Source organism: Equus asinus, chromosome 4 (assembly GCF_041296235.1).
Source record: "Equus asinus isolate D_3611 breed Donkey chromosome 4, EquAss-T2T_v2, whole genome shotgun sequence".
Classification (NCBI taxonomy): domain Eukaryota; kingdom Metazoa; phylum Chordata; class Mammalia; order Perissodactyla; family Equidae; genus Equus; species Equus asinus.
In genome coordinates, this window is record NC_091793.1 from 15,446,945 (window position 1) to 15,473,981 (window position 27,037).

Sequence of the window (27,037 nt, forward strand, 5' to 3'; positions counted from 1 at the left end):
GAGGATGGAGGAGAACGTTCAATGAGGGAAGGGATGATGGATGGGATGGAAGATCCTAGCATGCCTATGGAAAAAGCACTTTCCAGGGGCCAGCCCCATGGCTGAGTGGTTAAGTTCACACACTCTGCTTTGGCAGCCCAGGGTTTCACCCGTTCGAATCCTGGGTGCGGACATGGCACTGCTCGTGAAGCCAGGCTGAGGCGGCATCCCACATGCCACAACTAGAAGGACCACAACTAAAAATACGTAACTATGTACCAGGGAGCTTTGGGGAGAAAAAGGAAAAAATAAAATCTTTGAAAAAAAAAAAAAAAAAGTAAGTTCTCTGACCCTGATATTTTCCTTGTCACAAACCATTACTGAAGAACAGAGTACAGTTGAGGAAACTGCTGTGTTTTGAGGGGAGGAAGGGATTTCATTCCATGCCTACGAGTAGAGGCACTAACATGCAATAAAGATAATGAAACTGGACCACATATATAAGCACAGGACTACGGACTCTGGCTCATATCAAGGAAAAAAACAGTAGAGCACAAGTAGTGTTAGTCAAAGACTTTAAAAATTAATAGGATGTAATCTAAGGTACAGATTCAAAACTAAGAGAACACACTCTAAGGTGCGCATGTGTAAACTACAAGAGTCTCATGTAGGATAAGGAAAGAAAGTGGAACATGTCATTCCAACTCAGTCCATTTTCCACATTCCCGACACAATGCTGATTACATCGCCCTACTACCTAAAACCTTTCCCTGGCCCCCAGGAAGCTGAAATCCCTTGAGCAGGCGTCCAGGTCCTGACCTGGCCTCGTTCTTCTCCCACGTCAGTGGTGTCCTGCTAAACAGTTAACAACAGGCTCTCGGGAGAGAGGCCCTGATTTGTAGTATTTGTCAATTTCTATGGCAACTCTGAGAAGAGAAGGGATCCCAACAGAGTGGCTCAGCTCACAGGCCGACTTTCGGGAGCCAACGTGTCACCTCCCAGCATCAGAACGTACATGCCAAGAAAGCAGGGAGACTGGCCAGAATCAAAAGCGTGGTTGCGGGTCTTACCCACGTCTGGACTCCTGTACCACGGGCCTGAGACTAGTGTGGCTGAACAACATTCACTGAATAATTGGCTCTGAGCAGCACATACACTGTCCCATGTTGACAGGGAAGTGGTGCAAAGATGGGAGGAGGTGAGAGAGGGGAAGGAGGGTGGATCCTGAAGTACGCTGCCCAGTCAATTCCTCCAGACTCAAATTAGGCCCCTGAGTCAATTGCTCATGTGCATTGTGCCCACACTTATTCTCACCTCCCTCAGCACAGTCCACCACCAGGAGCCATTCCTAATGATGACAACAGCCCCGTGAGCAGGAGACACTGAGGTGGCGTTGCGAAGCAGCATCCATTGCTTTGTGGTTATTAAGCATCTCTAGAAACACAGCCTCGTGTCCTCAATACCTCACACGGTGCTCAGCGCCTCATGCCAAGTGGACATTCACTAACTGGTCACTGACAGCTGACATCCAGATAAATGTGTGCAGTTGGCCAAAGGGAGGGAGAGTCACTGGGACAGACAGACAGCCTGGTTCCAAGAGGCAGGAGAACAGGGCCGAGGGAAAGCAGAGAAGAGGCGGCTTAAATTAACAGTAGTCCAATTGATGACTTTGTTTTCTCAGATTCAACTAAAACGGTAGACCAGTAGTCTTCACGCATTGACTGAGATCACCAAAAGAACTGAGTCAAGGATAAAAACTTGCATCAAGGCACGACAGTGCTGGATAATGACAGTGCTGAACAACGTGCACGCCCAGCCCAGCCCGGCACTGATGCACAACACAGAGATGCTGCAATGCAGGCTGAATACAGGGTGACGCCACCACCCCAAACAGGCCGCCCCCTTCCACCGACAATGCCGCTATAACTGTAACCATCCACATTAACACAGGGAGGCTGGGAAGACCAGTCACAGGGGCCGACGCCCAGGCCCTCAGCCACCATGCCTGGGAGTGACCAGATGAACGGACACAGAGGGCCCTGAGATGCGCACTCCGCTCCTGCCCACCCTGCACAGAGCCTTCCAGGAAAGGCCCCCTAACGCTGCTTGGCACCCACTCAGTCCGGCACCCAGGGGTCTGTGGGAAGCAGGTTGTGCAGAGAATAATCCGATTCTGGTGTCAGTGGCCAATTTTGTGTCCTGACATGGCAGCGCCTTATGGACCGTTTCTCTTCTGTTCGCTTTCAGTATTTATGAACAACCCCAAAGCTGCTGAGGGACAAGCGGTGAACCTGTTACAAGAGCCTCAGCCGCTACAGAACAAGCAGGCCAAGGCTCATCCAGGCACTCAGCTTCCACACCTCTTTAAAAAAGTAACCAGAGTGTATTTTAAAGCAAGGAGTTTACTTTATCAGAGAATATCTGTTCAAGGAGGTTGTTTATTCATCATCAACGTACTCAAAGACCTAAGGCCCCTTACCCCGTTCTGACAGAAAAGGGAATTTTTTTCACATTTCTAGCACTGAAAACCTAACCCCAGATAACTGAAAAATTCTTATTTCCCATAATTGCTCTCAGGAGGGGCAGACTGCAGTTCATTCTTTGTTTTCTTATCTGTCATATGAAAGCCTTAAGTGTCCTTTGCTTCATTCCCTCTGCACCCAGACATTCTCAGGCTGCTCCCAGAAAAACTGAGCATAGGTAGAGCCGGGATGTGCCCAGAGCCCACCCCACCCGGCCTCTCAGAAGACCCAACCTGACTCTGTCCCCTCCATGAGCACTCGGGGAGCACCTCTCCTCATCTCCCCTCCAACCCTCGTCCAGAGACAGAAGCGTCACCATCCACCGCGGACAGAAACCACCACTCCTGGGGTCTCTCGCTCCGCCAGCTCAGAGACAACCTCCTCTCACCTCCCATCCCCCATCATCTCCCTCCCATTGGCTTTCAGACACGCTCATGAGACTTTCACACAAAATGCAATTTTCCACCTTGGAGCTACTCTATTATCTCATCCTTTTCAGTGGAAAATTTCCTTAAAAGGCCTCCTACACCGGGGCTGGCCCCGTGGCCGAGTGGTTAAGCTCGCGCGCTCCGCTGCAGGCAGCCCAGTGTTTCGTCGGTTCGAATCCTGGGCACGGACATGGCACTGCTCGTCAGACCACGCTGAGGCAGCGTCCCACATGCCACAACTAGAGGAACCCACAACGAAGAATACACAACTATGTACCGGGGGGCTTTGGGGAGAAAAAGGAAAAAATAAAATCTTTAAAAAAAAAAAAAAAAAGGCTTCCTACACCAAGCTTGAGAAATTTTGAGCATCAAAATACTTAATGATAGCAAAGACTTATAACCTCTTGAATAAAATAGGAATCCCCAAGTTCAAACATATAAATAAATGGGAGAAGGGAAAGCCTTTCCTTATGGTAGAAAGCTAACTAACAAACATGGAAAAGTGGTGGGGTTAGAAATGTCAGCAAAAACTGCTTCAGGCTAAAGGCCCCATTATCGGCCACTCAGACTGGTGTCTAACAGTCTGAGGACGAGCAGGACAGCTGCACAGTCTCCATGGCCTCCCACAAGATGCTTCTGAACACAAACAGGAAGCATGCGCTCTACAGTGGAGCAGCCTGGCGGATACCTCCCAGCCCCGATCAAGGGGTACGGCAGCACTGGCAGGACAGCCCGCGCCACATGTCCCCTACACGGTGCCCCGAGAAGGACACGGCCATATGTCTGCAGCATTCCTGCGAAGCTGCACGACCTGATCTCACCACAGGGAAGCATCAGACAAGCCCAAATTAAGGCACGACCTGAAAAAAACAAAAAAGCGACATGCGTGCTTCAAAAATGACGGAGACCTGAAACCCCAAGAGAGGCCGAGTTATGCTCCAGGTGAAAGGAGACTGGAGAGAGGATAACTGAGTGCCCTCATGGTCTGGGGCTTTCTCTCGCAGTAAAGGGCGCAACTGGGACAAGGGGTGAAACGTGAACAGGGTCTGCAGCGGAGACCCCAGCACTCTATCCATGATCCTCTCCTGACTCCTTGACAGTTCCGTGCTCAGCTAGGAGAATGCCGTCATTTTGGGGAAACACACTGACACATCCAGGAGTAAATACACGAGTCACTCACCATCCCCCACTGCCACCTGGACCAGGACTCCGGACCCCTGCTCCCCCGAGCCCCATCCCTGCGCGTTCACTCTCGGGCTCCCTCTAGGTCAAGCCCAGGCCACCGCCTCTCTTGCATCCCTGGAACACCCGCAGCACTGAGCACCCCCTGCCCTCAAAGCCCCCATCTTGAGACGAGACTGCCATGAAGCTGGGCAGCACAAGGCAGGTGCGCGTGAAGGCCGGTCCCACCCCCCCCCACTGCGTGACATGGGCCTTTCCGGGTGCCTCTCATCTGTTTCGTGGAGTAAAGATAAACAGAACCAGAAACCTCCTCTTGCTTGTCCTGCGCCCAGAGGAAATCACTTCCCAAGGTTCTGGCCAGTCTATTTCTCCTAGAAGACAGTGTCAGCTCAAATCCTGCTGACCACTGTCTCCTTTGACAAGTGCCTGCCTCTGGGAGGGAGCCGGGGCGGCAGGGACAGCCACTGCTCGCACAGGCACAGGGTGCAGTGGGCAAATGTGGAAACGCAGACCCTAGGAATGCAGGGGTAATGCTGATAACAAAGCACAGGGTAAGGGGAGAGAGCACGCAAAGGGGCTGCATGCTGCTGCACGTGGCCGAGGTCAGCCACGCAGCCCGGGGCTGACACTCAGATCCCATTCCTGGGGGCCTCGCCAATGAAGCCTCCACTCAGGCTTCCAACGAGGAAACAACGAAAAGAACATTCTGGAGATAAAGGCAGCCATAACTGGGGGCAGAGCCACAGGAGGTCCATCCAGCTCCATGTTAAAGGACATCAGGAAGAAGCCAGGAGGAGCCGTGCAGCAAAGGACAGAGCTCAGGGGTTCCTGCGTCGTAAACGGAAGGGCTGTGCTGTTCCATGCTCTGGGGGACAGCAGAGTTCCAGAGCCTCCCACCGACAGGGTCGCAGCGTGGGCAAACAAGCTAGTGCTCTCTCTGTGCATGCGCTGCTTCTCCCGGCCTGGCCCTCAGGATGAGCGAACAGTGGGGCCCTTTTCCCAGGACACCTGTGTAAACTGACTGAGGCAAGGACAGCACTCAAAATATTTAACAGCGGGTATCTCGAAGGCAGCTTACCCAAGCATCTGCCCACAGGCTCCTCGGGAGTGCGGCGACCAGCCAGGGGCCCACAGCACAGGAGCAGGGGACCTAGGGAGTGGGTACCAGCATCTGCACACTGGGGTCTGGGCTGCCCTGACCAGGCTGGCTGACAGGCCGGCAAGTGCTTGGGGGCCTCCTGCAACCCAGGCCTCCCAGGGCCAAGACAGAGGGGGTGCACCCAGGACCAAGGCACCAATGCCCAAATTCACACAATTTTAACGAGCTGGAGAAGTCTAGTCCTACTTAGAAGGGCTGGGCTCACGTGAAGCAGGGAGGGAGCAACTAGGGAGATGCATGTTGAGACTCCTACGGTGGCCCTAATTCAACCCTTAGCTGCTCAGCCACCCCAGGAGGCATCTGAAGTGTGGAGGGCCCAGCGGAGACTCAGGAGGCCAGGCAGGGGCTGAGTGGCAGAGAAGCAGAGGCTGCTCTCCGTGAGGAGATGATGGGGAGGAGGACACCCCCGGTCCTCCACTGCCCGTGCTCAGCGCTGGGCCTAACCGCCCAGCCGCACTGGCCAGCGTAAGGCCAAGAACCCAGCAGGCTCCAGGAGCCAGGCTGCTCCGAGGAGCAAGAAGACCTCAGCCTACCTGGAATTGCCGGCCCAGCAGGTCTTTCCAGCCCTGGCTCTCAACTGCTGTTGTCAGTAAGCAGACAACAGTACAACAGCCCATATCGATAGTGCCACAGGAAACTGCTCCACCCAAACGACTACACATATACATGTGTGGTGGCAAGACAAGACACAACCCTGCTGGAGCTCTTTCTTCACTTAGGGCCACGCCAGAACAGCAAGAGGAAGATCACCAAGTAGGAAATTAGAGATTCAAGTGGAATTGCAGGTTTCCTTGTAATTAGAAGAGACACATCCAAGTGTAAAAAGTGGGTGGGCCATGGTGTTCTCACACCTCTATAATTCAATCAATTAACCAGGGAGCTAAAAGCATTCATTGTTCTCAGGATGCTCTGTGCAGATCAAATGAAGAGAGCTGCCTTCCCCAAGTGGGTGACAGTGTGAGGACACTCACAGCTGCTCCTCCAAGGGACCCCCTTCAAGCTCCCCCAGGCACTTTGTCAGTATCTGCAACCCAGCTCTTTCAGCACCCCTCAGCTCCACAGCCAATTGAGTAGTGTCAGTTACTGGGCACACATGATGGGTGACTTGTGACAGTGGCTATCTCTGCTCTCGCCTTAGCCCCATGACAGCCTGCTGTGTCCCCAGTGTTCCCACAGGCGTGGCAAAATGAACGCCTGGTGCCTATGCATGTGAGTTACCAGAGAAGAACCCATGGGTCCACATTTTTACTGCTTCATGCCAGCGTGCACCCATGTGCCAGAGGACAGGGGTGGCAGCGCCCCGGGGAGCCAGTCTGTACAGACACTTGGCACAGGGCTCTCAGCCACCCAGGCAGCTGGGAAGCAGGAGGGCGGCTGCCTCCTCATGGCTGCAGCGGGTTCCACAGAGGGTCACTAAGAGCCCCTGAGCAGAGCTAGGCAGGAGTGGGGGCTTCCCACATGGCAGCAACAAGAGAGACTAGAGCAGGCACACATACTCGCACACACACACATATGCACAGCACCTCCAGGAACTCTGGCCGAGGGGCGACAAGCAAAGAATCCAGGGTCAAGAAACCCCACATTTCATCTGTGTGACTCAGGCAAGATGCTCCTCTCAGCCTCAGTTTCCCCATCTGTCCAGTAGAGATACCGTCAGCTCCGACCTCCTCCACTACACAGGGAATAAATGAAATCCAGAACACATGCTGCTCAGCAGAGTGCCAGGGACCTGGGTGGAGCTCAGTAAGCAGTGCACACTCACCAGCCATGCAGAGGCATTCACTGGCAACGTCCGGTGAGACCTCTTCACCAGGGCCCACCATCTGGGGCACCTCATCCTACCCCAGGACGACCTAAGAGCCGTTAGAGAGATTTCTGAGCACATGCATTCACCTCTCCTCCATCCCAGTCCCCCACAAAGTGACGCAAGGGGGCAAATACTCAAGCGCAAGAGAAGAACAAGAAGGAAGATCTGAGAAACTAGAAAGAAATGGACAAGCGGGGTCTCCCCCAGGGGCCTGAAAAGCTCCAGCCTGAGCCAGCACTTCAAAAAGCCAAGAAGCAACCTGATTTGCACTTGACACCCACATCTCAGACACCGGCAGCACAGCAGACCCCTGGAAACGGATGAGGCAGGCTGGAACACAGAGGACCGGTCTTTAAGAAGCAACTAGACATCCCCCAGCCTAGCAGCAGCTCCTGCTCTCCCCAGAGCACAGGAGGTTTATCTCCAAAGATGTGAAACCAGGGGTTTCTGGACGGAAGGGCCCGGACACAGCAGAGGGCGGGAGACTTGAACTGCAGGAAGATCCACGGCATGCGCTCTGCCTGCACTGTCCTCCGTGCAGTGGCAGGGGTGTGGGACTGCAGAGGGAAGCAGCATGACTGAGCTCGGAGAAGATGAGAAAGCACCCCGCCTGGAAGGCTGGGCCCCTCAGGGATCCACAGCCCGAAGCAGAGAGGACCCAGGCCAGAGGGGCCATCTCGAGTCTACCTTCGTCAAGACAGGAGATGCCTCTACTGCCTTGCATGAAGGGCCATGGCTCACTGGCCTGGAAAGGACAATGACCTCCAGAGCAATAAGCTGTCCTCCTTCCGTCAACCTCTGGCATGGAAATACCCAGCTGCCAGTGCTGCCTCCTGCCCTGATTTTAAGAGGGATGTTGGTTCTTTATGGTTTGGGAGATAAAACCACTCATATTCTCTCCAGCAACTTGTAACCAGGAACAAAAACGACTGTGGGGAATCATTTCAAAACCAGTTTGATGGCCTACATTCAAAACTAAGACAACTTTTTCTTCTTAAGGTCATGGAGAATCGCCGTATTTGGAAGTCTTTACTTACAATTTAATTAACTAGTCTCGGTTTGGCAATAAACTCCAAACATCAATCTTGGGACGGAGGGTCACAAAGATACCATCATTAAGGAGAAAAGCATCTACATCATGAGTTTGGAAGGGCTCATGTGCTTGCATCTCATTACTCACTGGATGGCCATCACTGCCTCCCGGGTAAACACGCGCCCCACCAGAGCAGCTGCAAGTGAAATGCTAACAGCGGGTTGCTGTTCCTGTACAGTGTCTCCAAGCAGTTCCAGGAAGCAAAGCCCTGGGAAAGTTACAGACGCACAAGAGGCAGAGACAGCGTCTCCAACACAAGCGCATCCACCCGGCCCCCACTTCCCTGCATGGGGGAGACCCCCTCCCCGGCCCACCCGTAGCTTGGCCATAACTGGAGCACAACGGCTGCCCAAGGCCATAAAGTGGGCTGGGTGGTGGTGGCCAGATGCTCTCAGGGGGCCTCTGCTCTGAACAGGGAGTCTTTTATGATTCCTGCTAAGTGCAGGCCTGGAAGAAAGAAATCCCGGAGTGACTGTTAATGTTCCATCCTCTAACATAGGACAGAACGTCCTCAGCGGTCAAAACCCAGCCACACACACATCAGCACGAGGTTTTAAAAAGCGAGCTAATCCCTCTGTTCTGCGAGGGATTTAAGTGTGGTCCTTCCTATAGGCTGCTAGCCCCAAGAGCCTCTCAAGACCCTGCTGGCCCAAACATGGGAGGAGAGTTGTCCCTCTCTATCTGGTCAGGAGGGACACCTGAAAATCAGCTTAAATTGGGAGGAAACCAGGAAGGGCCGGGAAGGCGGTGGAGCAGAGCAGAGGCACAGCAGGGAAACCAGGGAAGGTCAAGGAGGGTCCCCAGCAACAAGGCTGCAGCCCCACTCTTCCAACATGCCACTCCGGCCTTGGAGATGGCAGGAGGGGCCACAGGCCCGACCCTGAGGTCCCAAGACCATAGTGGGGAGGCCCCTGGGACTGGGCTCATGGAGCAAAGGCTGGTAGGTGCAGGTGGGGGAGGGCAGAGGGCGGTGCAGCACTGCACCATCTCAGGCCACCGTGGCTACAGGCCCTGAGCCCGGATCCTCTGAGTCCCTGAACCTCCACATATGCCTGCAGACCCCGTCTCTCACAGAGGAGGCGAGCAGTTCAAAGCACTCTGGCAGGCATCACTTCCCTGGAGACCCTAACAACCCTGGGGTGGTCGGAATATATCTGAAGACTGTCACTCAAGATGAAGGCTCCTCCAAAGGGAAAGCACTGTCTCTACAATCGCACGATGGTCAATTAGGGAGAGAAGCCGGTAACCCCAAGAGGCTCACAAGTCACAGCGAGGAAAGGGCCCAGATCAGTCAGAGGGAACCTTCACTTTGAGGCAAGACAATTCTCAGAAGATCACAAGAGAGTCAATTCTCACCTAGTCAGCCAAAAACTGTTGTCACTTGTACAGTATGTGCAATATTTTTCTGTCACTTTTACAAATGATGTAGCAGTAGCATGGGTTGCACTGGCACAAATTATGGAGCTTTTCCACACATCAAATCACCCATTCTATGGATTAAAGGGCAGTAGGATGGGGACTTGAGAGTCTCAGGTAAAAGAGAAGCCAGGGAGGAAACCTACATGGTACAACAAACATCCAGAGACTAGAGTCACAAACACGAAACTGCTTTAACTCCCTAAACATCCACTCTGTAAACACAGCGTTGCATCTTCAAACTATATTGAAGCAACTCAAAGCCACGAACATTGCGGGAGCCGTCATGTGCAGGGCACTACAGTAAACACCTCCCCGTTAATCCACCAACACATCCTGAGCACACTCGGCACACCGGGTCTTCGTTGCCTGCTGGGGCTCCGGGACGCAAATGCAGGCCCACGCTCAAAGCCAAGGAGGAGGGACCACAGCTCTTCATTTAAAGAGGGTATATTCGATTTTCTGACCCCCTTGCTCCTGACAGGCTGGCACAGAGGGTGGGCACAAGAAGGCATGACATGCTGGCCAGGAACCCAAGAGCAACCTCACAGGGGTGGGGGACGAGGGTCTGGTAGTGGGCATCGCTGCAGCAGCTGCTCCCCAAGCAGATCCTGGGGCACAGGCAGGGATGGGCAGGACTCTGAGCCCGCAGCTCTGCTGTGTTCAGTACCAACCCAGCACAGGCAGAGCTGGAGGCAGCATGGAGAGCACCCAGCCTATGGGGGAAATGAGCCCAGAAAAGGGGCGGGGCTCTTAAAATAGGGATAGCAATATGCCACTGTGTAGGGTGGTTGTGAAAAGTCAACGCGATACTACAGACAAACAACTGAGAACAGTGCCTCGTACACCACAGGCACTTAACAGGTGCTAGCTGCTGTTATTATTATTATTATTAGCAGTAGCAGCAACCAAGTTCAGAGTCAGCGATGGAGGCTGAACTAGAACCTGGGCGTATATTCCTAATTATTTTTTGGATTATACTAAACTTCCTCTCTTTCTTTGATTTTTTTATACTGGGTAATACATCCCTCTTCCCAAAAATACAACAAAATATCCATGTAGGTTTTCAATTGGAGGCACATTAAATCAACTTGACTTAAGGAATTCATGACACTCGGAGAGAGTGAGAAGCTGCAGAGTACCGCAGACTCGGCTGGGGAGGGTTTGCTGTCGAAATGACTCGAACAGGCAGTGACATGCACAGTATTGAGCCACATTCAAACTGGGAAGGGCCCTGAGCAGCGGTCCATGGGGAGACAGGGGCACAAGAACGCAGCCCCGGGTGGCCCACACAGAGGCCTCTCTGCAAGTCAACACGACTTCCTATACCGACGTCACTGCCACTACTCGTGTGCTTTGCCAATCACCAGGTCCATGTGTCTCAAGAGAAATATCGCTATCATTCCAAATGTTCACATCAGCCATTCCAGGGCCTAATGAGGATGCGAGCACGGGAGAGGGAGCTTGTTATTGTTCACTGTCGCACACTGAATATTCCACAGGCCAGAGCCACACTGCTGATTTATTCTCTGCTCTCTGACTGCTTACCTTGTAGCAGTAATAAAAATATTTTCACTTGGGTGGTAATAAAGCCGAATCTAGTTTACTAGCTGTAACTGAATTCTATCTTGAAAGAATAAGTCAATTTTAACCTTACAATGTAGTCAAGACAGCTTTCAGAGAAATTTCATTAAAATCACATTTAACCTAAATTAAAAAACACAGGAAAGGGAAAATGTGTAAGTAGATAAAGCTGTTAACACACAAGGGAGAACTATCCTCCAGGGATGCATTCAGCATTTTTTTGCCTAGGGATGAAAGTGTAAAATTATAATAATAATAATGGCCAATGCCAGGGTCTCCCTAGGGTCAGTCAGTATCATCCACGCTAATGGGCATCCCTAGGGGGCGGACAGAGGAGCCTGCCCAGGGAGCCGGCGCTGGACAGGGCCCTTCACCGCCCAGTAAAGTTCAACATGGCTAAGCAGAGCGCTCAGATGACAGTCCCCAACCCTCAGAAGAAGTGTTACCATCCGCCATTAACCCTTCTGCTATACACGTTCAGAACAAACGAGGATGATAATAACGGGACCAACACTGAATGAAGCTCACAACATGCCAGGCGCTGCTTGAAGCCCCTCCTGGGCACTGACCCTCACAGCCCTTCTCCCCACACCCTCAGCACTCCCAGCCTTGAAGGCAGCAAACAGAGGCTGAGGTTCAACACCCAACACACTTAACAAACATCTGTGGGATTCAGTTTCTTAAATAGTCATTCTAGCAAGAATCGATACTCTTCTGGAATACAAGTCTTTCTTTAAAGGCCATTTCAACTGATAAAATCCAAATCTCCTGGTGTTTTTTGGTGCCTTCGATAACACAAGCCTCAAAGATTCTATTTCAAAAGGAAAATACGAATAACTCTTCCTTCTATCATGTCATTATTTTTCTTTGGAAAATTTGAAACTTAGTTCTCCCATTTCACCTGCTCAAGACATGGGTCATGTTTCCTGCTAACGAAGGAGGAGGAGGAAGATGAAGACGACTTCTGTGGACTATATCTTAGTTTCAAACACAAAAGCCACACTTCCAAGCTGTTATGGACCGAATGTTTGTGTCCTCACCACCAAAATTCCTATTGTTGAAGCCCTAAGCCCCAGTGTGGCTGTATTTAGAGATGATGTCCATAAGAAAGTTAATTAAGGTTAAATGAAGTCATAAGGGTGGGGTCCTGACCCTTAGGATTAACGTCCTTATAAGAAGCGATTCTAGAGAGAAGGTCACTCCCCACCGCCTCCTGCACACACACACAGAGGAAGGGCGATGTGAGGACACAGCGAGAAGGCAGCTGTCTGCAAGCCAGGAAGAGAGCCCTCTCCAAAAACCAAATTGGCTGGAAGCTTGATCTCGGACTTCCAGCCTCCAGAACCATGAGGAACAAATGTCTGCTGTTTGGACCACCCAGTCAGTGGTGCTTTGCTCTGGCAGTGCAGGCAGACTAAGACACAAGCTACTGAACTTCCAGGCAAGAAAACCTTCCTCCTCCCTCGTGTGCTCACACAGCACACCTGGCCTGTGATACCCATCAGCACGACCACAGGAAGCAGTCACCTTTTTATTTGTGTGCGATCCTCACAAACACCTTACAGACAGCACTGGACAAATGCTCTGTGCCCCCCACGCCCGCAGTGCCTTATGCACAGTGGGCTGGCTGTGGCATACTGCCAACACACTTTAGAAGTGCTCAGTGGTGGCCCAAAAGCCGGCTCAGATGCAGGGACCCAGGGGCCTTGGCCTGCCCTCAGCCTAGGTCAGTGCGACAGTGACATCTTCCTGGGACTGTCAATTGCAGTTTCTTGGCTCTGGCCTAAAGAAGGGCCTCCTGTACACTTGCCTCCAAGGCAGGCACACTGGGCCACCAAATGTGTGGTCCACAAAGCCTTCCCAGGCTGCACTTAGCTGTCTCCTGCTCCTGCTGTGCCCATTATCCCCCCAACCATCAGCTCCTGCAGGCCGAAGTCCTGTCTGACACTTACTCCACCCACCTGCCCTCCCCTCAATCCAGCAAATCCTTCCCTTCACCTGTGAGCACTGCCAGGACCGGGACCGGTGCTGCTGAAAGCAAATGAGAGTGCCTAACAGCCTGGGGAGGGCACAGCAGGATGGGAGAGGCATTTCCAGCAGAGCAAACAACAGGAAGGAGGACCCAGAGCAGAAGCTCCAATCACATGTTGTGCTTAAGGAAAACAGATAGCCCCAGGGTTCGACACAGCCTAAAGCTGGCGGGAGGACGAGGGGGTGTGGGACAGAACTGTGATGGGCACTGGAGGTCACTGCACTGTACGTTTTTGCCACCTCATTGAGAGCCTGGAGGTCCAACCATGTTTACAGACAGAACATCAGCAGTAGTGTGGAAAATGGACTAGAGAGGAAGGAAACGCAAATCTGATTACGCGACTGAGTCACGAAGTATGAACCTCCTACAGGATCGGCCTGCATTCGGAGGACACGGGGCCACACGGTAATGTCCTAAGTAGCCATGGGCCAGCCATCACAGCTATGCTCACAGATTTGAGCGACAGAAAACAGATTTCAAAAAGTCATCATCCATGGTCATTGCAAAGAAAAATCCAACCCCTCACAGGGCGGTCAGTCTCTGCATGATTGTGAATATATTCACCAAAATGGTCAAGGGGTCCTAACAAAGCCTTTCAGAGAACAATAATTAGTGAGTCAGAAACTGGTCATACCTAATGAAGAAGAATAACCTCAGTTAAAAAATGTCGCTTGGTGGCCAGCCTCATCACGACGACGGTGCTGTGAAAAGTCAAAAGAGCTCAGCTGGTTTCCAGCTCAATCGAAGCCTTGGCCACGAACAAGAATCCTTCCTGGAGGAGACAGGCTGCCCCTCCTGACACAGCAGCACTGTGCTGCACAGGAGAATGACCTCGAATGCAGTACCCAGGCCAATAAAATGAAGCACGTGCAGTGTGTGTGGGGGGGTGTGGGGGGGGTGTGTGTGTGGGGGGGTGTGTGTGGGGGTGTGTGTGTGGGGGGGGTGTGTGGGGGGGGGTGTGGGGGGGGGTGTGTGTGGGGGTGTGTGTGTGTGGGGGGGGTGTGTGTGGGGGGGTGTGTGTGGGGGGGTGTGTGTGGGGGGGTGTGTGTGGGGGGGGTGTGGGGGGGGTGTGTGTGGGGGGGTGTGTGTGGGGGTGTGTGTGTGGGGGGGGGGTGTGTGTGGGGGGGTGTGTGTGGGGGTGTGTGTGTGGGGGTGTGTGTGTGGGGGGGGTGTGGGGGGGGTGTGTGTGGGGGGGTGTGTGGGGGGGGTGTGTGTAGGTGTGTATTGGTGTGCACGTGTTTGTGTGTATACATATATGTCCTGTAAGTTCAAAGAGCCCTTTATGTAAGGCAGTATTTTCATCACCATATGTAACCCCAGGAGAAAAGGGCAGCCTGAAGCTTAGGACAGGGTCTGAATTCGACTTGGCCCCACTCTGACCTCACGCTTTGCAGAATTGCCAGATAGAATACAGGAGGCCCAGTGAAACCAGAATTTCAGTATGTACTAAATATTGCACGGGGCATACTTAAACTAAAATATTGTTTGTTATCTATCTGAAATTCAAATTTAACTGAGTGTTCCATATTTTTATTTGCTAAATCTGGCACCACTAAGATTAGGTAGAAGAAGGATTTGTCCCCATTTTTTCACTAAAGAAAGAGAAAGCACAGTTTGGATAAGAAATTGAGAACGCATATTTCTGTTGGTAGGTTCTGGCCTCCCTAAGCAGCTCTGGTGACAGTCTCGACACTGTGGATCAAAATCCCTTTGGGCTGAAATTCACGATATTGTTCAAATTCGCTGATTAATGACCAGGTTTCTCTGCCTCCTCCTGTCCTGCCTCCTGGCTTCCCTTTTCATGAACAGTGTCACGCGCATGAGACAATCAGCCTTCTGCTGTCCGATGCAGGCAGACACGCACGCCCAGCATGCACGCGCACACACACACGTACCTTCCTTGCTTACGGGTCCCCTCGATCCAGGCTCCACAGGAGCTATCCAAGGGGCCAGTAGACAGCAGCCCCCATAGGCCCCACTGCTTCCAGCATGAGTGAGCAGACTCAGAGGCATATTTAGAAGATGATAGAGGTCTTTTAGGCCACAGCCAGCACATCAGAGGTTGTCTATTTTACACACGAATGCCTTTGTCACATATACCCACAGTCAACCATGATGGTGGGTGATTTTATAGAATCAACTGATGCTGGTATGTATTTCTCTGAATAACTGCTCTGTGCACAGCCCTTCCCCAAAAAGTCTGACCACTATGCAAGTGACGCGGAATTCAAGAGGCTGCCCCAGCAGGCTAGAGGACTACGACCCACATCTAACACCCAGGGTTCAATCTCTTTCTCCCCAAGAGAAAAGAAAGAAACTACATTTGAGAACAGATTAAGAAATGAAACAAATGTTAAAAAAAAAAAAAAAAAAGAGGTTTGAAGTTGCTTTCTGAAAGAATGACGGCTCCATAAATGAAGTCTCAAACCCGTCCCCTCTTCCTCAGTGCCCCACCACTGTCCCCTCTCTCTCTCACCGGGATTATCAACCGCTCCTCCTCCGGGTCTCCCAGATTCAATCCCTTCAACCCACCCTCCTCCTTGCAGCCAGAGTGCCCCTAATTTCCCTCAGGTGGGGTGGGAAGGGGCCTGCTGGAGGCAGACCCACCTATGGCAATAACTCATTTGCACAAGAAGCTGCTCAGTCCACTCCAGGGCCAAAATAAAGAGCTGTTTGACAGGAATGAGAAATTCCTAGCAGAGCACCCATCCAAAAACTGTGACCTAAGAATTCAGCTCACAGAGGGCGAGAGACTGTTAGAAATGGGCTTCTGCTGAGGTCTTAGCAACCACCCACCCAGGAAATCCTGAATCCTTCCCAGTCTCCCAGGAGCAAGTGCTTTCATCAACCAGCCCACAGAGCCTGTCTCAGTATCTTCCCCATCTGGGTGGGATTTTGTCTTTCTGGGATTTTATCTGGTATGTTCCTCTTAAGCTGCCCATGCGTCCTCTCCTTTTCCCATAGACTTTCTGTGCTAACCACCTGACTCCCTCCACAGGCTGGACTACCAGAGGATCTGAGCTCACAGTCATTGCCCCCTGCAGCAATGCTGCAAGGGTAGGCTGTGCGTGCTTTTACTTGCTTTCCTTCCTGATTAATACAGTTTCTGGGAGTCAGTGAGAAACAATTCAGATTTAGGCAGCCTCTTGGAATTTCAAATTAATTCTTCAAGGATATTTTTACTGGATGTAGACTCTAGGGTGACAGTTATATTCTGTCAGCACACTGAAGATATCTTCTTGTACTTCTGTTGACAAGTCAGTTCTATGATAGACCTTCTTAGAAAATAATCTTTTTTCTCTAACTGCTCTAATAATTTGTCTTTAGTTTAAATTTTACTATGATGTGTTTACATTTAATTTTCTCTTTATTAATTCTCCTCAGGATTCACTGGTCTCTTGAATCCACGAATTGGTCTATTCCAACAGTTTTGGAAAACATCTCAGTCATTATCTCTTCAAATTCTTACTCATTCTCTCTCCTCTCCTTCTATGACTCCAAATAAATATACATTAGGCTTTCTAACCATGCCCTCTATATCTCTTACCTTCTATACTTACCATATTCCTCTCTCTCCATGTTTTCTTATAGCTATTTTCTTCCAACCTATCTTCCAGTTCCCTAATTTACTCTTTAGCTATGTCTAATTTGTTAAACCTGTCCACTGAATTTTTAATTTGGTAACCATATTTTTCAATTCCAGAAGCCCTATTTCATCATTTTTCAAATCTCTTATGAAAAATCCTAGTTTCCTGTTCCCCTGCAGACATTTTCAAGCTTCTCTTTTTCATATTTCTTCATACATAGTAAGGATAATAGTTTTGTGGCATGTGCCAAAGAATTACAAAAGCTCAACATTCTGTGGGCCAGTTTCTCTTATCTGTTATTTCTGTTTGTTCTCACCCAAGAAGTCTTGAATGTGCGCAGGTCATTTTATTGGAAAATACATACATATTTGTAGGAACAATTTGAGTTCTGTAACTTCCTCCAGACAAGACTTTGTTTTGCTTCTCCCCAGCACTTTGAGTACACAAGTGCCATACTGAGGTTCACACATTGCTGGACCTCCAAGGTGAAATAAACCTAGATTGCCAGACTGGATGAGGGCTATTTCACTACAGCTTTATCTGATGCTCACTCCTCTGGGTCTCAGAAAGTACATGGGCACTTCTCAGACTCCCTATTTTGGGTAAGCTAACGTTTGACCCATTCCCTCCAGAGGTTGTCAAAACTACAACTTACTTTGGGATTAATTCTCCTGGCTGAGCAAATGCCCTCAGAACAACAGTGGCTTTTGGTACGGGGCTCATCTCTCTGGGTTCTAGCATCCTCCTAGAATCTGGCTCAGGAAGTTTTATTTTCTTGTTAGCAGTTCAGCGTGTTTAAGAAATTTGTTTTCTTTTTTCTTTCTTTCTCTTTCTTCCCTGTTGTTTTCTCTTTCTTTCATACTTTTCTTCCTTCCCTTTTTTTCTTTTTGCTTGTTTACTGGCTTTAAAAAAATAATATCCAGGGTTTCTTAGGTGTCTTCAGTGGGAACGTGGGTGGAATTATCTAGCCCACCACCACCAGAAGTAGAAGTTTCTCCTCTCTCACCTTTTCCTTTAATTCCAAATTAAGTGGCTCAAGTCTCCATCTCTCATTCTATGGGAAGTTCTACAATTTCTGCCCCACAGATTAGAGGGGATTCCCCTGGGGTTTCTCATTAGCCAGCTTAGCTACCTCTCAAGATGGGTCAATACCCCTACCCCGCATACACTCTCTCAGCTGCTGTTCATCCTCCTTTCCACTCGGCCTCCATGACAGACACAACCCTCTTTCTTCTTTCACGGACCTTCTTGTCCACAGAACAGACTTTTACCTTTTAAAGGTTCAGGGGTAACAGAGAGGGTGTATGGCACTATTCAAAATAGCAAACTACTTAAAAGTGCTCTTTAGAAATCCTTTAGCCATTCCTCCCCACTAGAAAATAAGACAGAGATGCTCTCCCACTTTCGATCTACCCCCCACCCCTCACTGTGCTTCCAGTGACCCCCCAAGGCCTTGGCCTCCTGCACCTCTCGATTCTTTTCTGACTTCCGGGCACACATCCTTACAACACTACTGCTGAATCTCCAAAATTCCTTTAACTTTACTTTGCAGAGCAATTTAGCTCTTTCCTAAATTATTCCCGTCTGGGCCATGCCCACAAAACCTCACCTTTCTTAATCAACAAGTTCATGAAGGAGCGTTCCTTCCCCAAACTGCCAAAAAGTTCTGAAATAAATGCTGTCCCTCCCCTAAAATGCAGAAATGAGGCAGTGGTTTTTTTAAAAAGCAATTTTTTCTCCCTGGTATAAGCTGCCCTTAATAAAATCTTTACAGTCCCTGCAAAAGTTCCAAGCCCACAAATTCTTTCTCCAAGAGGTGAGTGATGAAATGGGGGAGGGGGAGCTTCATGGCTGAAGCCTGTAGACACTCCTCCCTAGGAGATGCTGAGGGGTGATGGGCCCCCAGCCAGAGAGCCCAAACCCCATCAATTCCGTATACCTCCTGCTTGAAAAGCCTAGGTATTCTTATTTTTGGGCAATCACAAAAATTCTGTAAGGTTTCATTAGAAGAACAGTTACAAACAGGTTACACAGTTTAACCTATTATGAAAAAGAATCTCTCTGTTGTGAAGAACTGATCATTTAAACGAAAAACTGCAGGATGAGAATGCCCTCCTCCGAAGCTGCACTGAAAATAAAAATGTGATTTACTAAAAAGTACAGATTTGGTTGGGGTCCCTCTGGTTGTTACTGTGGCTCTTTTAAACAGGCATCCAGCAAATCTGCAAAGTGCTTCTTTCTAAACCACAGCACCAGAGAAAATCAATTCAAGGATTTCCCGAACGGCAGCACTGGAACAAATAAGCACTAACCACAACTTTCTAACCTCCATGAAAACATAAAATATGCCTTCTGAGGGACATAAGAGGAAAAGAAGAACCTACTGAAAAAGTGAAACTCACATCTACTACAAATCATATTTCAAAGAACTAAATGAGGCTGGGGAACAGCTGTGGAAGTGCTGGTGGGGAAAACCTCCAACAATATCAAAACAAGCCCTCACTGTGAAGTTAACAAAAAATGTGCACAAGTGCAGTTACATAAGCAAAACACAGGATGTGAATAAACAGGTTGAAAAGCAGCTAAATACACTGAATCAAATAAAGTATTATTGGAAGAACTGGGCAAAACTTCATAATATGGAAATTTGGTATTAACCATTAGATACATAGTTGAAAATCAGACTCAATCAAGGAACAAAATGGAGTTTCTAATTTGTATGACTCCATCTTATAATGTCATTCAATAGTTTCCCAAACCAAGTGCCCTTCTTGTGAAGATTACTACTGTCAGAGTTCTCCACTGCCAAAGGTTCAGCAGGGGAAACAAGGAAGAGTGACAAGCACATCCCCAAAAGGCAATGCTGGGACACGCACTGCCATGTCTACATTTCAAGCAGAGTACAATGCCTCTGTACACTCGGTGGCATCACCTGCCAAGCTCCCCTGGGGCCTCTGTGACAGGGCATGTCTCTTCTCCAAACCTCATCACTGACCGGCTGGTGTCACAAATCCACGCCTTGGTTCTGCTTGGTGTCACTTTGTTAATGCTCTGTTCGTTAATTTAACAAACTATCAGGAGAATATGCTTGGAACGGGCAAGCATTATCTCTCAGCTTTCATTTAATTAAACTCTGCTATTGCAATATGACAGTCAGCACATCATAGGGGGAATTATTTTAATGATGAAGGTAAAAAGTATTTCAAAGCCCCCACTTAAACATGAAAGCATAATCTAAAATTGCCCAAGCACACACTATAATTTTTCCATAATATTAAAGATGTTATTTCCAGACGTGGTAATTAATTGGATTCCATGGAGAAATTATCCCAGCATCCTTGATAGCAAAATGATGCACAAGGCAGGGAAGAGAGTGCCAAAGGACAGCCCTAAACAACCATGTTATCGCCCAGATTATGACAATCACCAGGCACAGTAAGGAGTGAGAGCGCTCGCTTCCGGTCCTCACTCATTACTTTCCGCAAAGCAACTGCACTGAATTCTGATTACATCACCTTCAGGAAAGGATTGGGAGCGGCTCTTGCTCCACTAGCACAGCACTGCCCTGTGTAAGCCAGGGGCCATGGGCTGGACGAGGATGGCATCCTGTCCAGCTGAAGGATGGAGGCAAGTCCCCAAGCCTTCTACCACTTTCTCTCCCCACCCCTCAGGGAGAGGGGTGCTCAGAAGCTGGCTTACCGTCAATCCGGCTCACCAGCTCTTCCAACATTTTCACTTTCATCTGAATCCCAGGTTGGGCAAAGGTGTAGTTGTCCTAAGGAAAAAATAACAACAAATATCATATGCATAGAAAATAAAACACATTTTCCAAAGAGGAAAAAGGCAGTTGGGCAAAGGGGAACATTGTATAATAGAACAAATTCACAAACTGAGATACGCACGCCACGTGAGGCTGCCTTATACCGCCAGCGTGCAGTACGATTGAGTCTTACTTTGAGAAGGCAAAGTCCAACATTTCCCGATGTGGGAGGATGAGCACACCCATCTCGGGAAATACTTAATGGAGCATTTCTATATGTAAATGTAAGATATTTACATTTAAATTGAACAAGTGGGCAAAGCAGCTGCCTGGCCGGCACACAGGGGCAGTGAGCACTCAGCACTGCCAGGGGAGCTGATGCGAAATGGCGACCAAGCCCAGTGCCGACCATGCCGACATCATGCCAACCACGCTGACAATACGAGGGCCAACAGCACGGTCACTGCAAGAGGAAACAGGGAACATGTGACGTTACTCTCAGAGAACTCAGGTGAAGAAGTTCAAAACTAAGATAAGAAAAGCAGCATAGGCATTGGGGGAAAAGTCTTAAGTCAGACAGACCTGCAGTGGGAGCCGAGCCCTATTACTCAGCAGTGGTGTGACCTTGCAAGTTACATGACCTCTCTGGGCTTCACTGTCATCATCTATAAAACAAGAACCATAATGCTGCCTTCCAGGACTGCTCTGAGGATTCAAGGAAACCACAGCAGTGGAGGATGGAAGAGGGTTCAAGATGTGGCAGGTACTCAGGAACCACAGGCCCTGCTGGCCACTGTCACCACCTGAGAGCGCAGAGACGAGCCAGAGAGGAAAGCTGGCCCCGCTTTGTCCGCCCTGGGGCTTCCCCATGGAACTACCCTGAGCAGCTGCAGCCGGCGCTCAGGGATCCCTGTCAGCATGAGGGCTTGAGCTGGACTCATGCAGTGACAGCCTTACACTTGTTGATGAACACGGAAGGCAGAATAACACGCCTCATAGAGGTCCACGGCCTTATTCCTGGAACCCAGCAAAGGCAACTAAGTGAGCTGATCCACTGACTAAGACAGGGAGACTATCCTGGGCTATCCAGAGGTGCAGCATAATGACAGGGTCCTTCAAAGTGGAAGCCGGGGGGAGAGCCAGGGTCGGAGTGCTGTGGCATGAGAGAGCCTCCACCTGCCAGCGCTGGATTCAAGGGTGAAAGAAGGGGCCACGAGTCAAGAGACACAGGCTGGGAAAAGGCAAAGGGAGCAAACCCTCCCCAGAGCCTCCAGAACGGACGTGGCCCTGCCCATACCTCAACTGGCCGCAGAGACGCACAACAGGCTCCTGACCTCCAGAGCCAGGTGACAACGAATCTGTGTTGCTTTAAGCCACTGTCTGTGGTGATCTGATATAGCAGTGAGGGGAAGAGAATAGAGCACCCAGAAATGTGCCACTTTGGCATGTGGATTATTTCGAGCTAAAGACAATCAAGGCCCAAGAGGCTCAGGAAGAGCTGTTTCCCTTACCCTGAACTGCTTACAAGAATTGAGAGAGAGGCCCTGAACCCAAGACAACTTCCTATATGAGAAAGAGCTCTCTGCAGGCAGGGCGACATCTGCTCTCCTCCTGTGCAGTCTTCTCCCCTTGCAGCCCAGAGCCCGCCCCCTCTCCCCAACTCAGATGGCATCCAAGCCTCAAGGGCCTGACTGTCTCAGGGTCTCATGTCTTTGGGGTTCCCATACGTATAAAATTTGTTTTTCTCCTGCTAATCTGTCTATGTCAATTTAACTATTAGACCAGCCAAAGAACTTAGAAAGGAAGATGCGAGAAGTTTTCCACCCCTACAGCAGCAGTAGGAAACTAACGCAGGAGGCTTGGGGATGTCCTTTATCAGGGTCCCTGAGAATCCACTGAGACATAAAAAGACCAGAAGAGGAATCTGGAGCAGCCAAGCCTGTGGCCCTGCGCCTGTGGATCCTGGACTCTACTGAGCACTTGGGCCTCGGGCCCTGGTGCCTCCTGTGGGCTCATGATGGGAGAGGACAGCCTGTCCTCAGGGAGTGACCCTAGGGGGCCACACAGCCTTGGCGAGGGGAGTGAGGCCCCTGCCTCAGTGAGGTGTGGGCCAAGGCATGGGGCCCAGGCAGCTGTAGCCCCCGGATGGCTCAGGCCTGGCAAGGCAAGTGTGCAGTCCCATGGGCAGAGCCTTCCTGGCCTTGGAGACGGTGGGGGGGACACTCCTGATGCTGTCACACTGAGGGCGGAAGATGTCTGCAGGCACCTTGGACATGAGGGATGCCGGCTTCACACGACTGGGGCAGGTGGCCCCACTTCTCACCCTGCATTCGGAGACCAGGAGGGAAGCGGAGGGGCAGATCTGGATTTGCTGTCAGAAATGCTTAGAGAACGACCTTCCTGGAGTTCCCTGTGCTCCAAGGGGACGACCCACAGACCCTGGAGAACCCAAACCTGGAGAGGGACGAAGGAGCCTCGGGAGGCCCTAGGCACGTGGCCACAGCACTCACAGGGCCTCACGCTCCAGAATCCACGAGGGGGATTTTCCAGATGAAGCCACCGTGGGCTGAGAGGACAACCTTCAAGCCAGCCGCAGTTTCCAAGGCCGAGGAGCCCTAGAAGAGGACTTGACTGTCTCCGGCACAGTCAGCACTCTCTCTGTGTTTAACATGTGAGCACACACGTGAGTGCATATACACAGCATTCCCTAACTAGAGCGGGAGTGGCAGGTACTGTGGCACAGAACTAAAAATGTCTACAAGGCATCAAGGATTTTTCTTCCCCCAGAAATGGAGAATGAACAGTCAGACTTAACCTCTTACAGGGAGATTTCCCCCAAGCGGATTTTGAACGACAGGCTCTGGATTCCACACTGTCACATCTCTGCGAGGGCAAAACCAGGAAGTGCTCTGTGCCCCCGGCTTCACTCAGAGCCACGTCAAGGTCCCTCCGTGATTTGCAGAGGCACGAAGGACACGTTCTCCTGGGGACGACTGCCACAGGGGCCTGGGCGTGATGTGTCTTCTAGATCTGGTGACAACTTGTGGGTCCTGCTAAACTTTGAACTCGTGAGAAGTGAAGGCTGTCAGAGCCTCGAGTTTAATGGACAGGACGCTGGGCCCTGCAGGAACCGTGTGCATCCCAGTGGGATCCCGAGCGCCCCTCCAGCTGAGACAGGGCAGTGGCACAGGTTAAGGACAAAGTGTGAGCTTTAATGTATTCAAACTTTAACAGCAAAGAGAAATCTTGGTTTTGGACTTAAACTACCAAGAGTTAGCCTTTAAGACTTAATTTCTCCCTGGAAATTGGAGAACCAAAGGAGATTTATATTCAAATTTGGTGCATACTGTGTTGTTGGAAGTTTACACGCTGTCATTTAACCTCATGGCAGAATTTCTGATGAGCCAGGTTGAACAAGATAGCTGGATATAATTAAGGATGAGAAACAAACTAGAGAGTGATTTTGCAACCTTAGGTAGAGGCCTTGCAGATAATTTAATCAATGTTCGATTCAGAGCCACTGGGAGCACAATGTCACACCTTCCCCCAGTGGTCCCAGGAGAATACTCACAGGAGCAGGGCTTTCATTGGGGGCTGGCCTGTCCAGATGGACTGCGCATCTCCTCCTCTCCCTCTCTGAGGGAGGCCACACCCCGGCTGACCAGGGACCTAATGGTTATGCAAACAACTAGCTAGGAGCTAGGAGGAAACACTCCCCCAAACCTGGGGTCTGCTTCCAAGTAGAAGGAACTCAGCTGGTGCACTTTATCCCCAGAAATACTCACCTCAAGAAGGCAACTTGTCAATTGCTAAATCTGGGAGAATAAATAGCCTGTGACTTCAGCTATCCTTCCAACTCTCAGAGTCGGCTGATTCCCCGGGAAGGATGCTCCTCCAGGAAAGCTATTCCTCCCAGGAAGGCTGCTCCCTCAGGGAAGGCTGCTCCCCTGGGAAGGCTGCTCCCCCAAAGAAGGCTGCTCCCCCAGAGAAGGCTGCTCCTCCGGGAAGGCTCCTCCCCCAGAGTAGGGTGCTCCCCCAGAGAAGGATGCTCTCCCAGGGAAGGCTGCTCCCCCAGAGAAGGCTTCTCCCCCAAGGAAGGCTCCTCCCTCACACAGGCTGCTCCCACTAAGGCTCTGCTGCACATGAGGCTGGCCTGCCCTGGCCCAGGTTTGGCTCTGACGGGGCAGATAAGCCTGAATAATCCTGGGATTCAGCCAGCCAGTTTATTTGGCTCTTACACTAAGATAGGATTTCAAGCCACTCATTTAGAAGAAATAAAAGGTATTCTTTGGTCTCCATCTGCCACTATTTTGTTTTATTTCTCAATTTGTTCAAAACCCAGGTAGGGATGATGAGTTCTCTCAGAAATCCAAACAATGAGAAAAGAATGACACCTGAGGGCCTAAAAGAAAAAAGGTCTGTATTTTGAAAGAGCCCAAAAAGACTGACAGTAGTGGCCTTGGTATTCTGGATTTAGGCCAGGCACCGAGAAGATCAGCCTTCACACAGGCTCCCACCCAGCCAAGTAGATGGGGCTCAGCGGGCAGAGCCCAGCAAGGCCGGGGCACAGCGCAGTCAGCTGAGCAATCCAGGCTACAGATGATCCTGCTCAGCAGCTAGGAAGCCTCTGAAGGACACGCCAAGGACATTCCAGAGCCAGAGGCTGAGGGAGAAAGTGTGAGGGGAAAAGAACATTCTGCGGCCCAAGCAATAGCCTCTCTAGAGCGGCACTTGGCACTCAGGCCCTCCTGGGTATTACAGGCTTTTAATTAACACTGGCCCTGATATCAGCTCCCCTGCACTGAACCCAGCATATATGGGGTTAAAACTAAAAGCACTCATCCCCTTTCCCTGCTTCTTCAGTTACACTCATATGCAAATATCTGTTTCTTCAACCTTTGACTCCCTGAACTTTACAACTGAACAGAATTTACAAATTGATAAAGCCCAGGCGGCCTCACACTGGGCTCACACTAAAGTAGTGGCTCATCATGGGTTCTTGAAGTTTATTACAGGGAAACTGATGTCCGGAGAATATCAAGAAACTGAAGCTTCTCAGGCCCCAACTCCTCAGCTTCCTGGCACCAGAGTCCACCATCCACTGTGAAGACAGACAGCCAAGGACACCCATCTGCAGAATCTCTTATCTCCTCCTCCTCCTCCCCTGCAAGCAGCCCCAAACGCAGGCCAGTGGGAAAGTACTGACCAGCAAGGCCATAGACCCCCTCCGTACAAGCAGCCACATTCCTCAACCTTTAAAAATCCCTACCCGCTTTTTAATGAGGAGCTAGCAATTCTTAAGGCACTAGCTATTGCTTTGCTCCCTCTGCCTGGCAAAGAAAGTAAAGCTGTTTTTCCTTTTCACCCAAGACTCTGTTCTTGTTATATGGATTGGTGCAGGGCTCCACCAGCACCTCTGATCAGACCACAGGTTCTGTTTGCCTAAGCCTGGGAAACAAGATTTACCTTCGGGACACCACCCCCAGCACCCCATCCAAACACGTACCCACACACATGCCTAGCACAGAAAACGTCTGCAGAATGAACATATGAATGGACAGGCAAAATATGAGTTAAGTGAGAACACTCAACATTTACAGAAATGTTAATAGGAATAATATTACTCCTTTCACAAAAAGTAAACATTCATATCCTTTCAAATTGAGATATGATTTTGTGTCTTTAAAAAAGGATATAACATATAAAACTTACAGGTCAAAGGGAAGAAAGGAAGGTCTGAGAAGCACAACGACCGTTTGGAAATGTTTTACAGAAGGTAAAGTCCACATTAGCAGGAAACATCAAAGAACGCACACTGGGCTTGCCCTACATCTGCTGCTATTCCAACCTCACACTCCCACAAGAACAAATAGCACTTTCTGTGCTCTTCAGAAGAAAAGCATCTGAACAAAAGAATAAAATCTTCTGAAGGAGCATTTCAGAGAGGAGTGGAAACTAAATTCAGATTGGCCTAGCTGGAAGGACCCACAGCACCTAGCGGCTAAAGCTTGCAGCTCGTGGAGAAGCAAGAACCTCCGCACCTTTGACACGGCCGTTCTCCTGCACCAGAGAGCCATCTCCTCACCAAACCCACAGCCCCCTTCCCGGCCAATCTCCCTCCAAAACAACCTTTCTTATACTGAAACCAAATTTGGCTTCTTGGCCCCCCTGGACCCGCCTCTGGAACAGCTCGGCTGTCCTCTTTGCAAACGATGGTCTGAAAGACCTCCATCTCCATCAACACTTCTAAGATCCTGTTTCAGACGCCCTCAGGCCAGCTGGCCACACCCCACACAGGTCCTGGAGGTCCAGAGGACAGAGAGCTGGAGGGCTACTTGCCACAGCCTCACTCAGTTTCCAACAATTAATACATCATTCCAATTAATGAATCAATCCAATATAAGGCAGAACCACATCAGACTATTACTTCTTTCATCTGCACAGTAAACACTTACTGAATGCCTCCTACGTGCCAGACAATCCACTGA

At 50.2% G+C, this 27,037-nt stretch overlaps 1 protein-coding gene across 5 annotated transcripts in view; it reads right to left on the minus strand.

Moving 5' to 3' along the window:
- TBC1D22A (TBC1 domain family member 22A) overlaps positions 1–27,037 on the minus strand; it is a 343,202-nt gene that overhangs the window by 118,492 nt on the left and 197,673 nt on the right. For all 5 annotated transcript variants that reach the window (XM_014864482.3, XM_044777626.2, XM_014864481.3 and 2 more), the window contains one exon: positions 20,489–20,564. In XM_014864482.3, the coding sequence (XP_014719968.1) occupies positions 20,489–20,564 (76 nt within the window). The remainder of the gene's footprint in view (positions 1–20,488; positions 20,565–27,037) is intronic.